The sequence below is a fragment of the Pseudorasbora parva genome, chromosome 3 (genome assembly GCF_024679245.1).
Source record: "Pseudorasbora parva isolate DD20220531a chromosome 3, ASM2467924v1, whole genome shotgun sequence".
Taxonomy (NCBI): Eukaryota; Metazoa; Chordata; class Actinopteri; order Cypriniformes; family Gobionidae; genus Pseudorasbora; species Pseudorasbora parva.
Genome location: NC_090174.1, coordinates 52,907,510 through 52,923,079, shown reverse-complemented (window position 1 = coordinate 52,923,079; position 15,570 = coordinate 52,907,510). Strand labels below are relative to the sequence as shown.

The 15,570-nt window shown below is 37.0% G+C and overlaps 1 protein-coding gene across 2 annotated transcripts in view; it reads left to right on the top strand.

Moving 5' to 3' along the window:
* The window catches only part of hk2 (hexokinase 2), a 95,203-nt gene that overhangs the window by 64,514 nt on the left and 15,119 nt on the right, over positions 1–15,570 (top strand). For both annotated transcript variants that reach the window (XM_067439452.1, XM_067439453.1), the window contains 2 exons: positions 10,003–10,307; positions 15,393–15,541. In XM_067439452.1, the coding sequence (XP_067295553.1) occupies positions 10,003–10,307; positions 15,393–15,541 (454 nt within the window). The remainder of the gene's footprint in view (positions 1–10,002; positions 10,308–15,392; positions 15,542–15,570) is intronic.

The window sequence follows — 15,570 nt, the reverse complement described above, 5'->3', positions numbered from 1 at the left end:
TGCTCCATATAAACCCCTCAATCAGAATAAAAATGCCCAAACTGAATGAAATTGTAGTCGGTTTGAGAAGGCTCCCTTTGAATTGGGACAGCCTTCAAATGCGGCCTTCGAAGGATGCAGCCCCTGAATTGGGACAGAGCCTATGGAGACAGAGCATATTTAGGCCACGCCCACACCGGGTGGGGGGACAATTCACCGCTCTCCATGACTTTGTATTCCGTGAAGTGGTTGCCTTGTCTTTTCTTACTTACAACAGAAAACAATACAATGTCTAAGCTGATATGTGGCAAGGTGTACAGCAAACAAGCTAAAAAACACATAATTAAGTTTTTATAAGCAGTCGACCCCCCAAAAAAGGGTTTAAGGGGACAAAAGTGAATACAGGCAATAAGACGTGAAGCTTCAGCAGGAAGAATGGGTCAATTTTGGGATCCTGACACTCAGTATGCCTCAGTATGCTTACGTGTGCAGTAATCCTTGTGTCAAATATCCAGATGTCAGTTTTATATTATATTCCTGTCGATGACTCATTCCCCTCCAGTGGGTGTAGTTCACAGTGTAATAGTCTCAATTGCCTGTATCCACTTTGTGTCCTTAAATGTTTTTTTTATGGGTCAACAGCTTATAAACACTTCTTGTTTTTTTTTGTTGTTGCTGGTTTTCTGTACACCTTATCACATATCAGCTTATAATGTTGGAATTATGACAGACAAGGCTACACCATCTTGACAGCGTTTGTCCCCGGCACTTTTTACTTCAACTGCACCTGTACCTGACAGAATAATTACTTTTTTTAACTTACTGACGTAAGTAAATAATACGAGCTGTCAAATAACATTTGACGTGCTGTCCGAAGTGATCAAGGGCTCCGAACTCGGAATTTAGCCCCAGACCCAGACCCAGAGTTCTGCCCCGTATCGCAGACCAAGAGTGAGAATAGGGTGGCGGAGGGATGCAGAAAACTGTGGAGGTAACTAACGTTAGGTGAGTCAGCTCTCGGCTGTGTACCTCCTCTCGCCCCTGATTAGATAGACCATTTAAATGTGCTCCTCACAAACTTAGTTTATAAAACATAATTTTCGCATGAATTTTGCAATTCTGCATATACTAGTTTAATTAGTGACACTTAGCCTACTTTTTTAAATCTTTATTTGAATAGGGCAACATTTTCATTTTAAACATTTTATTTGATTATTTGGTATTTATTTGAATAGATTAGAAAATGTGTTGATAAATATAATCTGATTAATGAAAGTCAATATGAATTTAGAAGCAAAAGATCTACATTTATGGCTATAATTGATGCAACAGAAGAATAATCAAATGCATTAGACAATACAAAATTTGTTATTGGAATATTTATTGACTTGGAAAAAAAGCCTTTGACATGATCAGTCATGCAATATTACTTAAGAAATTTGAAAGGTATAGGATACAAGGGGTGGCTGGTAACTGGGTAAAAAGTTATTTGAGTGACAGATTGCAATATGTGCAGATGGGTGAGTCCTCATCTGATAGTCGTGTAATTCCTTGTGGTGACCCTCAAGGGTCAGTATTGGGCCCTAAATTATTCAATTTGTACATCAATTATATATTTAATGTTTCAAAACTACTTGTTTGCAGATGATGCCAAAATGTTCTATTATGATGACAATTATGATTTATTATAAGGTTATCAATGGGGTAAATACGGAACTAAGGAATATATAAAAAAATGGATGAATAGTAAATTATCTTTAAACTTAGACAAAACTAAAGCTATATTATTTGGTAATTATAAGAAAAATATGGATAAGACAATTGAGATTGATGGGATACAAATTGAAAATGTCTCCCATCAAATTTTAGGAGTCATGATAGACAATAATTAACTTGGAAAACTCACATAACAGACACATAGAATCTTAAATCTCCAAAAGTCTGGCGATTATAAATAAAGCCAAACTGGTCCTTGATGAGAATACACTACGTACCTTGTACTGTTCCCTGATTCTACTGTACTTAACTTACTGCGTGGATGTATGGGGAAATAATTATACTAACTTAATATAATCACTATTTATCTTACAAAAAAGGGCTATACTTACCATACACAAGGTTGAATACCTAGAACACACTAATCCACTTTTTCTTAAATCAAAATTATTAAAAATATCTGGCCTTGTTAAATTTAATACAGCACAATTTTTATTTAAAGCATTTTACATCTTATTACCTGCTAACATACAAAAGTTATTTACGCAGAGAGAGCAGTTATATAGTTTGAGGGGTTATGGGAACTTTTTAATACCTATGTTCAGAACCACCAGGAGAAGTTTGAAGGTGGTCTTGCCAGATGGTCTCATTACAAGGAGTGCGTGGTTTAATTGTGTGGCGTAAAATCTTGTATACAGAGTCTGTGTAATCTTACCTGGTAGGTATTCTGATTATCATTGTTGGTATTATCAGAATTGCTACTGGCGGTAATATAGGGTGTGTGTGTGTCTAAGGAATGTTGTGCTGTACAATATTAAGTTGTAATTGAATGTTGGATAATGTCAACAATTAAGGAATTTCTTTTTTTGTTTGTTTTTTGTTGCTTTTTTTTTTTTTTTTTTTGGGTGGGTTTAAATAAGTTGTCCTCTACCCACTCCTTTTCGAGCAACAGTTTTAAATTTAACTAGTTGTACTGACTTATAAAAATGCTTCTTTATTGCCTTTATGTGTCCTTATACATAGCTCAAAATAAAATGATTTCATTCATTCATTCATTCAATATAGCAACATGAAACTTTGTTCAGCAAAATATTTCTATAATTAAATCACTGACAAAAATCCCTCCCCTATCAGCCAATCACTGTGGTCATAGTTAGCAAGCGTGATGACATCATCCATAGCAATGAAGTTAAACCTGCCCTTACTCTCAGTTTAAGACTTCTCTCTATTCCTTAGTAAAAGTTGTTCTCATCAGCTTTGTGAATAGATTTTAAGAGAAAACTTGTAACTAAGAACTCTTAATGGTAAGATACAATTTTGTGGATATGGCCCCAGATCGGTTTAGATAATGTAATGTAAACGGTCCACTGAATCTTTCAACGTGGCTAGTGTTAACAGGAAAATAATCCAACAGAATATGATTCAGCCGCTCTGAAGAAAACAGTGATGTCACCCAGCTCATTTCAGTTATCATATAGTGTCAATGCGGGCAGATCAGTTATATAGTTGAATATTTACTGTCCCCATTTAACCCAAACAAAGGCAACAAAAGGTGACAGTGGCAAGGAACCAAAACTCCATCAGGTGACAGAATGAAGAAACAAAACTTTAGGAGAAACCAGGCTCAGTCAACGAACAAACAGTTTATGATTATGATTCAGGAAACATTACAAGTCAGAAGTCATATTAGATGTGAATAAATGTATTGTAGATGTTAAATTTCACATTTTTCACTTTTTTTCCCCCCTCAGTTGTTCAGATTATTCTAATTCAACAAAATAAATCAGTTCATTACTGTAAGGTTGCACCCCTTGTAGGCGGTAAATGCTCAGGTTTCAGTAAATCTCTTGAGACATACTCACTACTGCTGTGATTAAAATTAGTTTGTGCCTTGTGTTTGACAGTGAAGAAGAAATAGTGAGATAGAGAAATACAGTTGCAGTTTTTTTTCTCCACTACTGTGACCTGATGGAGGTTTGGTTCCATACTGGTATTGCCTTTGGATTTCTCAGTTGGGGTTTAAAAGAAAATGAACACTTAGTAATGATGAGAACAAAAATGTAACTGATCTGAGCTGTCATTCTCCCTGATTGAAGATGATGGACTAAACCACCTTTGTTGTTTCTCTTCCCTGAAAATAGACTGACCGCAATGGATTGATCTATACTGATCTTCAAAGATGATTTACTGTTAAAAAGAAACATAATCATTCTGTCTCCGCATTGAAATCTTATCACTTATTTTGGCAATGCTAGAACATTTTTTGTTAAAAATAATAATTGCTGTGTGAAAATTTTAGATCAGAGCAGAGCAGGACAGCGGTCCGTCAGTTGTCCTGCTCTCACTGGTCAGCGACTCATTTCATGAACTCATTCTTTCTGGATGTTGTTAGAGAGTTTGGCAAGGCCATAAACGCAGCAGGGAGTTGAAATTCTGGGGGCTTTTAACAACCACCCACTGAGACGCGGCTGCATGCATCGATTTCCTCTGATTCCTCAGCGATTATGTAAATGAAGCGTATGACTTAAAAATTAGCTAGCATTCTGCTAGTGGGTGCTGTGCATCAATATTGTAAGCCCGACCAAATCGTCCCAATGGAGGCTAACGATGGCGGGTGAAGGTCGCTGCACGTTCTGTTTTCAGTTGGGCATAAACGATTTTGTTCCAATTTTTTTTTATCTCACTCAATTTAATCATAATTTAGAATTTAGGTTAGAATGCCAATTGGTTATTTGATCATTTATATTTAATAGTTTACATACACATTTAATTATTCCGTTAAACCCTTTGTTGAAATTATGTCCGTTCGTAACCTAAATAATTCCAGACCAAGTCAGAATCAATCAAAGTGTAACAATTTATTAACAGTTAGGTAAATGTGTAATACCAATTACATAATCAATTCAAGGCAATCCATCAAATACTCTGAAGTAAAGAATGAAATTTGTACCTGACTTATCAAGGTTACATAATGCTGCATGGTTTAAAACTTCCAGCATTACGGGCTGACCTGAATACAGTATCGAACCCTGAGCTATTTCTGGTGCATTTCAGGTGATCTCAAGTTTGGGGGAAGTTTCATGTGAAAGGAAAGGCCTGTAAATTAGTGTCATTCATAGATGGTTCATGATGTCGTCTCGGACAGAGATGCTAACTATGAATGAGTTCAGATGCTAATTTCCTTTGTTTTCTCAGAGTGATTAGACATTTCAGCATCAGCTAGTTTTTCTTGCCTTACAATATGGATAGACATATTCCAGGAAAAGTGATTTTATAAATTTGTGTTACTTTCTTGGAATTTCATTTAATGATTTAATGTTTTTATTTTTAGTTATTATTGCTAATTTTATATTAAATGTAGATCTGTATATACAGTCAAACCAAAATTTATTCAGACACCTTCAACATTTGTGACCCATCATGGAATGACACAAGTCGGCAGCACTACTTAAGAGCAAAATGAGAAGCATTTTGTTTTCCAAAATAGGTGATTTTTGCATATTTTTTTGTTGCAGAATCTGTTAGTTGAAATCACAAAGAAGCCTCTCCGTGGTTAAGATAGCAGTATTGGTATATTTAAAAGCGTATATTTCAAGGTTTAAATTGGCTTGTATTTCGGAGATTCTATTTTGCAGTAGGGGCGTGTTATTGTCTGTGTGTATTTCCATACTGGATACGCCGGCTTTTGTTATTTCCCCAACCTCCAAGGGAAGCATGCCTACTTACTTGTGCGACGATGAAAGTGGCATAATAAGACTGAATAATATCCCTAATCTACAACTGGGTGAAGATGAAGAAGAGGAAGAATGTATCGGACTGGTGTCAGACGAGTTGGACCGTAAGATATCAGAGGCTATATCGATAGTAACATTTCATGGGGATAAAGACTGAGAAATGGGGAAAATCCGTAACCTTCATTACACGAGGAGAAAAGAGAACTCTGTATGGGAGACAGTCCTGTAGCCAGAAGCTTTCTCCAGACATTATGTACAATATACGGCTGGATTCTTTATCCGTGAAAAAAGAGTGGCAGGACAAGCAAATTGTAGGACATTATTGGCCTGAATCCACTTGAATTAGTTTGGACTGCTCTCTCAGTAGCCGCGTTTCATTACAGATTTGCACAAAAAATGTCAGACCGGTTGCTTACGTCACATCTCAAGCACGTCAAGCTCAGTCTGAGCCTGCGCAGTACGCTCAGTCTTTAGGAAGTGAGTGCTTCTAATTTACTTCAATTTTCTCCGTTGAAGCCTATGGGGTCGCTGTGTCCATTTCTTTTACTGTGTATGGGCTAGACTGTGTACAACAATGGTAGGATGTGAGGTGAAATCTCACGTTGAAATAATGAGTAAATTTGCTACTTACCAGATTTTGTTTCATTATTGCTTGCATCTACCCCAACCCTAAACCTACCATTACAATAATTCAAATGCAGTAATTAAATGATGCAATATTGATGTGCGCATACCCTGTGCCCGTAGTTGTATCGCCTTCTAGTCTTTAAAGCGGTCATGAACTGCGTTGTTTTATTGTTTTATGATGTTTTCTGGGCTGCACTTATAATGTTAGAAAGTTTTTTTTACATCAAACATTGTCATCATTTAGAAATAAAAGGCATTGTGTGTGTGTGTGTGTGTGTGTGTGTGTGTGTGTGTGTGTGTGTGTGTGTGTGTGTGTGTGTGTGTGTGTGCTCGCCCGCCCATGTTTATATTACATTGTGGGGACCAGCCAGCGGTCCCCACTTTTAAAAAGGCTTATAAATCATACAGGATGAGTTTTTTTGAGAAATTAAAAATGCAGAACGTTTCCTGTGTTTCCTGGGTAGGTTTAGGGGCAGTGTGTGTGTGTTTGTGTGTACACACATACACATATTAGGGCTATTAATCGATTAAAATTGCTTAATCTGAAATATCCCCCAAAAAAGATCATTATTGTAAAAGAAAGTCATTATTGTGTGACATGAGAAAAATATAACAGACATTACAAAAATTTGCTTTAGAAATAATTGTTTTTTTTAAACATAAAATGTATTACATGTAAACTTTTAAGCTACAACGTCAATGTACGTAGGTAATGTAGGTATTTACTGACCAAAAACATTTGGTTACCAGCATTCTCCAAAATATGTTATTTTATGTTCTGCAAATTTTCATCTATCCATCCATTATCCACCAATTAATCTAATTAATCACAAATGAATCACACATCCAGTTTGGCTGAGAAATTACCCCTAAAAGATATTATTGGGTTCGATGAGAAAAAAATAGCTTTAGAAAGAAATATTTTATTTAATTAAACATATAATTTATAACTCATAAACAATTAGGTTTAATCATCAATTAGGATTTTGTTTTCTTCAGAAGCTGCATCTGAATGAAAATCATTTTCATTATTAGATGAAAAGATGCTAAAAATCCCCAAAATATGAAATATTTTTTTATGAAACATTTTTGCTGTGACGCCGGCTTCACAGTGCACGCGTAAGCAGGGCGTAGGCAGCGCCGAAGCAGCGCGTGTGTAAAGCAGTAGCAGCGCGCACACTTTTTGCTTTCACACGGGCAGCGTTTGTCGCGCGCAGTTGAACCGCGGGTTGTGTATAGAGTACTCTATAATGGGTAGTTGCATTTCTCTTTAATGTATTTGAAATGGAAATAAAGCAAAGATTTATCATGAAGCTAATTTTATTTTAAAAAATCGTTTATATAACAATTGTTTTGGATGTTTTTTTATTTCATTTAGTGCGAGTTTTTGATAGAAGAAAGACCATCGCACTATATGTCCATGAAAAGCACACTGCTAAAAAGAGAAACTTCAGGAAGTTGTCTTGAAATATTGGATAGGCATCAAATTTACATGCATTACCCATCATAAAGATAAATCATAAATGACTGTAATAACTAAGAGGAAACTTCTTAATGATATATTGTAGGCTAAATGAGCAAATTATCTAAAAAAAAGTTTTTTTTAAATGGCAAAATAACGCACATCATAGTCTATCTACATGTCTATACTGTATGTGTGCTATATTCATGTGTGTATATTCTATTTACCTATATTTAGTTGTTCGTTCGTGAGACAACGAAAGATTGTCAAAAACACTTTAAAACGACTTACCATCAGCACCAAGAGCCGCTGCAACTTCCTCCCGTGCTTTTTCCTTCACTTGCAAGTCTTTATAAAGCAAATTGTGTGGATCATAGAGAACTATGTGCTTCTAAACCTCCACGATGAGACGAGTGCCGTCCAGTGCTGTCTTTCCAGGTGCACTCTGAAGAACACTGCCTGTGACACCACATGCTTGTGTTTATTGTTTCTGTTTTTTATGCCAGCATATAGTTATAATATATACATAATTTAATTCATATTTAATTTAAGCTAAACTGGCATACATTATTTAAAATTAGTTTTGTAGTTCAGGCAGAAACTTATGGCAGTGACAGGTTTTTATGTAGAATGTTTTTTTTCACAGCGCCGGATGTCATATGGTGACTGAGAAACACACGGAACGCTTCACTAAATTATTTCATGGTTAAATGTGATATTTTTAATGTTAACCAGGTTAATTTTGATCAGAACAATGTACTGTGGCTTTAATTCATCGTGAGCAGCGCGTCAAATATAGACCTGGCGCCGAAACGATCGCGGGACTGACGCTTCTGCTCTGCTCCTGCTATGCGCCGCAGCGCTGCCTCTGTTGCCGGTGTGATTGAACTAATCTGTTAACATGAGCGCCGAAAAAATACGCGCTGCTTACGCGTGCAGTGTGAAACCGGCGTGAGACACCAACAGCAGCGATTAGGTTATTGCTGACGTTTATCTGCTGCAGAATTAAAGCAATCCACGTGCATCAACATTAATTACTGGTGTTATTTTTATCTGGCAGGCCCAACTTGGGTTCACAGATTTATCACCTGCGGTGCCAAAACATGTATTCATAGAAAGAGATCAAGTTCAAACAGCTTGAACTGAAGGTGTGAATGGCACTTTCAGAGATGACTCTACTTTTTCCTCAAGAAGCGTCTGTGTTGATTGGCTGTGCAGTGTGCACAAGTGCCATCACATGCCAGTCATATTGATTAGAGTGAAAACAACTTCACTGATTGCAATGAAGACAGTAGTTTTGTCACTTGTACAGCTTGTACATATGTACAGTTATTTTATACACTATATTGCCAAAAGTATTGGGACACTCCTCCAGATCATCATTGAGCACGTTTACACACCAGTTTGCACACCAGTAAGCTGTTAACTCAGAAATATCAGTTTATTGAAATAACCAGTTTTCATTGTTTACATGCAAATCACTTATTAATATACCACGGTCAACTGTTAGTGGTATAATAACAAAGTGGAAGCATTTGGTAACAACAGCAACTCAAAGAGCCACAAAGTCGTAGGCCACGTAAAATCACAGAGCGGGGTCAGCTCATGTTGAGGCACATAGTGTACAGAAGTTGCCAACTTTCTGCAGAGTCAATAGCTACAGGCCTCTAAACTTTGTGTGGCCTTCAGATTAGCTCAAGAACAGTGTAGAGAGCTTCATGAAGTGGGTTTCCATGACCGAGCAGCATCCAAGCCTTACACCACTAAGTGCAATACAAAGTGTCGGATGCAGTCGTGTAAGGCACACCGTTCTCTGGAGTGACCAATTACGCTTCTCTATCTGGCAATCTGATGGACGAGTCTGGGTTTGGTGGTTGCCAGGAGAACGGTTTTCTTTTTTTATGGGTTGGGCTTGGCCGCTTAGTCCCAGAGAAAGAAACATTTTGGACAATTTCATTCTCCCAATTTTGTGAGAACAGTTTGGGGATGGCCCTTTCCTGTTCCAACATGACTGCGCACCAGTGCACAAAGTAAGATCCATAAAGACATGGATGAGTGAGTTTTGGTGAGTCCTGACCTCAACCTGATAGAACACGTTTGGGATGAATTAGAGCAGAGACTGTGAGCCAGGTCCTCACGTCTTCTCGTCAGTTCATATATCATTTTGTATAGCTGAAGATTCACCAAAACTACTATTGCAAACATTACAGTACCACTCAAAGTAGTCTTTCTTAGACCTTTAAATGTACTCTACCATGCAATCTGCTATTTTATTATGAACTAATGTTATTTTATTCCTGTGCCCCTCTCTCTCTCTCTCTCTCTCTCTCTCTCTCTCTCTCTCTCTCTCTCTCTCTCTCTCTCTCTCCTCTCTCTCTCTCTCTCTCTCTCTCTCTCTCTCTCTCTCTCTCTCTCTCTCTCTCTCTCTCTCTCTCTCTCTCTCTCTCTCTCTCTCTCTCTCTCTCTCTCTCTCTCTCTCTCTAGGTTTGCCCGGCGACTGAATAAAATGGTTCGATCATTGGTGCCTGACTGCGACGTGCGTTTCTTGCGCTCTGAGGATGGCAGCGGTAAGGGGGCTGCCATGGTTACAGCCGTGGCATACCGGTTGGCAAAGCAGCATGCAGAACGTCAGCGTATCCTGGACACCTTGCGCCTCAATCGGGATCAGCTCCTGGGGGTGAAGAAAAGGATGGAGGGGGAGATGAATCGAGGCCTGGCTAAAAAAACACACCTCGCAGCCTCTGTTAAAATGCTGCCCACCTTTGTGCGCTCAACTCCGGATGGAACAGGTTAGAGCGAGTCAAAACTAAAAGAAGTCAAAAATCTATAATCTCTGATTCACCAGCGTGTTCCAAAACCATATTTTTTTATGAAAACATATTTTTTTAAACCTTAGTAATCCATACAACAATCCATAGTGAGCATCATCTGCCGAGCTCCTAAATGAACATAAAGCACAATGAAATTACATGAACAGTACACTACAGTACACTATATTCCAAATATACTGACGTGTGAAGAATGACCGGAATATACTGCATGTCGCCTAATAATTTTACGTTATTGGCACATTATTTATATATTATTTATTTATTGGTTTACCTTTTTTATTTGTTTTGCATGTTACATATTGAATTATTTGATTTGCATTTTACTTACTGATTTATTAATTTTGCACTTTACATATTCAATTCCTTTGCATTTGTTTGGTTTGAATTTAATTGATTTATTTGTTTTACATTTTACATTTTAGTTTAGGGTCCAATTCTCACTATTAACTAGTTGCTTATTAGCATGCATATTACTAGGCTATTGGCTGTTTATTTACTACTTATAAAGCACAATACCTAAACTTAAATACTACCTTACTAACTAATATCAATAAGCAGTAATTAATATTGATTGATAAATATAAAAAAAAAATTGATTTGTTTTGCAATTTATTTCTAATCTGGACATTTATGCAGCTACATACAAGCTCTGGAAGATTCAATGCATAATTTTTTTGAGCCTGATCCTGATTCCCTGATCCTCCTTGAAACCCATTGATAGATGTTGCCACTATATGATCTGTTCTATGGAAACATCTGCAAAAATGTATGCTTAACAGTTGCAACAGCTTTGAAGATCTGATCACACGTTAGAATGTCATTCCATCTAGCCACAAAATCAGAGAATTTGAGGGGGAAAGGGATTGAATATAAATTGCTGCCAAGTGTAAAGCGTCCTATACTTAGAGTTATCAGTGCACGATTCAAGCTTGCTTAAAATGACAGCAATTTCTGAGAATGTTTCCATGCATAATTTCATAAAATGTCATCCCTGACTGTGTACAGTATATGTGGGCAGAGACCAGCATACAGAAGAACAGAAAGTGCTCACGGTAACATGAACTGCTCCTCTGTCTTGCCTGCACTAGACCGCAGATCTCACTTCACTCCCATTGTAGTATCTGTATCACGTTGCTGCTTGTTTACATCAACAAAATGATTACTGACATTAGTGAAGCAGAAACACTTTCAGCCTCATTCACCACTCACTGTAGGATTTAAAAAAACTTGAAAAATACATCTTCGTTGCATTTGTCTGACTGTATATTGTTTTATTAGCATTATAATTTGAGTAAAAACTGAATTCTCCGGCAGCCAAATTTAAAATCAGACGAAATTCTGGCAGTGTGAGTGCCGCACAATCCGGCAGTGTGAGTTCTCCTACGACAACCTTCAAATATCTCGGTTTTTCAAGACAAACTATGACCAAATGAGAGCTTTGTAGCCACCATCTCAATCCTGCGTGTAATGCAGCTCACTGTCACCTAACGTGTCATTGATTGATGATATAAAACTCCGGACGAGTTTTCTTATGTGCGTCCATCTTTAGCGCACCTTGACTATCGTACAGTCTGATATTAATGACACTGAGATCCTACAGTGTGACATGGCTTACATCGGGGATCAGGTTCGTACAGTCTGACAAGGAACACGATTACAAGGACTATTATAAATCGCACATTGTACACCCGGCTTTTTGTACGTCAGCCTTTTGCATAGTCTTGTAGTAGTTGTGTAAAACCTGATGATCATCATCTTTATGGAGGACCAACCCTGCACAAATTAAAAATAAATAAATAATGAATGAATAAGTAAATAAATGAATAAATAAATAAATATACACATATGTAAATTGATAAAAACATAAATAGATAAATAAATGTGATAATAGGAAAATTAATATATACCACTAAATATACACCACTCAAATAAATATGATTCTTTTTTATCAAATACAATTTTAATCTTTTTAACTTTTATTTAATTGTTAATTAAATGTAACATTTATTTTTATATTTATGCGTTCATTTTTCGTTTATTTTTCCCTCATGTATTTATTTTTATATTTATTGATCGTTTGATTCATTTATTTTTCTTTTTCCGTGTGCAACATGGAACTGAGGAGGGCGGTCCTTGTGTAGCTTCAGCACATCATTGGTTGAGAGCTCACCACAGTCTATGAAGCTCACGCACGCAGAATCAGACCAGCTGAGGAGAGTTGTCAGTAAATGACGGACGCATAGTTCTTTCACTAAACAAACGTATCGATGTTTCCAACAGTTTGACCCATTGAGAGATACGTTTCAATGGTACTTATCAGAAGAAAGTGCGATGGTCGTCCCACCTTGCTACCGTCTGACTCACGGGTTTTGAATGTGCTGGGACATACAGTGTTTTGCAGCGTGTCTATTATTATCGCGGCGACATTTCAGTCTTTACTTCCACATCCATATCGGAATATAACCCTCCTAAAGAATCGATAAGCACATCTAGTTTTAACAACAGTAATTTGATGCGTTGTTTTCGACTTCATTCGCTAAGTAGCGCAACTCTCTAACTAACGTTAGCTGTTTGTGAAACGTCCGCCATAGTATACACATGCAAGAGCTGAGCTTACAACCTGCCGAGTTCAAAATCACTACTATAAGGACGGGACAACTGGAACGTATCTCTCAATGCGTCAAACTGTTGGAAACATCGATACGTTTGTTTAGTGAAAGAACTATGCGTCCGTCATTTACTGACAACTCTCCTCAGCTGGTCTGATTCTGCGTGCGTGAGCTTCATAGACTGTGGTGAGCTCTCAACCAATGATGTGCTGAAGCTGCACAAGGACCGCCCTCCTCATTTCCATGTTGCACACGGAAAAAGAAAAAGAAATGAATCAATCGATCAATAAATGTAAAAATAAATACATGAGGGAAAAATAAATGTAAAAAATAAATGAACACATAAATATAAAAATAAATGTTACATTTAATTAACAAATAAATAAAAGTTAAAAAGATTTATTTTTTATAAAAACAGAAAATAAGATAATACAAAATTGTATTTGATTAAAAATGAATCATATTTATTTTATCAAGTCGTTTATTCTGTTATTTATTTTCCTATTATCACATTTATTTATCTATTTATGTTTTTATTAATTTACATACTTATTCATTCATTCATTCATTTATTTTTTAATTTGTGCAGGGTTGGTCCTCCATACATCTTCAGCATTATGTTTAGATTAATGTTTAGAGCGACCTCGATGAAAGCAAAAAAATGTAACATGTTAAAATAAGAAATTCATATTTTTATTTAGCAAGGATGCATTAAATTGGAGGAAAAGTATGCAGTATATGTCATATGTTCTTTTAAAACTTCTATTCCTTAAATAATCCACAATTTTTTATCACAGTTGCCACAAAAAATCTTAAGCATACTGTTACACTGAAATTGGAGTAATAATGCTGAAAATTCTGCTTTAAAGCAGCTCTAGGTAACTTTTTTAACCTTCATAATATATTTTCAAGACTCTTGTGATGATAAATCGACTTACAATAGGTTGAATGACACGTCTGCCATGCCTTGATGGGGTCTGTATAGTTTTTAATCGTACTTTTAAACTTCGGGTTTCGGGTAGCAACATGAGAACAAAAAGAACTACAAAATTCGACTGCTTTACGGCATCCACTTCCACCAACACCCACAGTTCCTTAAATTCGGACGTGCGAGCCCAACTTTGTTCGTCGGATAATATAGTCATGTCCGAAGCAGCAGAGACAAATAAGAAAGAAAAGGTTTTGTTGGAGGAAAGCAATAAGAGGAAACGAAAAAGTGATGTGATTAAAGGCAGGACGAGGATAAACATTGGACCAGCGTTTGCTCGTTTGCGTGAGCTGAAGGAGGCGTGCCCGACCGATGCTGTCATTGTTTTGGTGATTACCTACCACTCAAACATTGAATTGAAGTATCATATAGATTCTTTAAAACGGTAACCAATAGACTCCTATAATGACGCTGGCTTGTAAAATGTGAGCATCGCGATTATTTGGCATGTGAAAAAAATAAAAGCCATGAAATTATATTCATATGACATGCTGAAACATATGCCACTGACTGTACCTGGGATGAAGACATTTCACACGCGACGCCAGAAGAACACCTGCATGTGAACTCCTCCTGTAGTGTTCAGGGGAACTGTTAGTGCTGCACCGACCCGCGGGACGCTTTTATGAAGTTATTTGGCCCGCCCCGCACCACTGTATATATTTTTACAACCCGCCCCGCACCCACGACCATTAAATAGACATACAGGGTCCGCGGGTTATGAGACGACATCACTAGTTCAGGGCTATCAGGGTTATCATGTCGACAAATGCACGCGCGATGGCATCCCCTGTTGTAGGATGACAGCTTACAACAGTAGTTGAGGACATTATATTTTCACCACTTTAGGAGGACCCCGAGAGCAAAAGTTACCCAGTGCTGCTTTAAAAACATTTAATATAACAGAAAATGGTAATACATTCTAATATTTTACAACTGTACTGTTTTTGCTGTATGTAATTTGATCAAATAAATGCAGCCTTGGTGAGCATGAGAGACTTTGAGAACAGTAGTGTACTTATTTATTTCCTAGAAATCATAATGTGATCATGATGGCGTGATATAGGAGAATTGTGACCAATCTGAATATAAGACAACAAAACTGCATTGACCAATATAGTGCAAATAATATATATATATATATATATATATATATATATATATATATATATATATATATATATATATATATATATATATATATATATATAGTATATAGTATATAAAATGGAATGTAAGTAATACCCTCACTGGAATGAGAAAAATCAATTTCCCCTTTGTATTTACTCTGTACCATCTCTGTAATTTGACCTTTCTAAATCTTCAGAACCTAGTTGAACAGTAGATTGGTGTGTTGGTGCACGTCTGAGCAAGCTGGTGTGTGCGCTATCATGTGTGCGCGTGTGAGTCATTACAGTCTCTAAATCTATTGTGCATGCTCTACAGAGCGTGGTGACTTCTTGGCACTGGATCTGGGCGGCACAAACTTCAGGGTGCTCTTGGTGCGTGTTCGAAGTGGGAAACGACGGAGTGTGGAGATGCATAATAAGATCTACACCATCCCCCAAGACATTATGCAGGGCACCGGCGAGGAGGTACATCCACTAATCATAATCCACTTCAT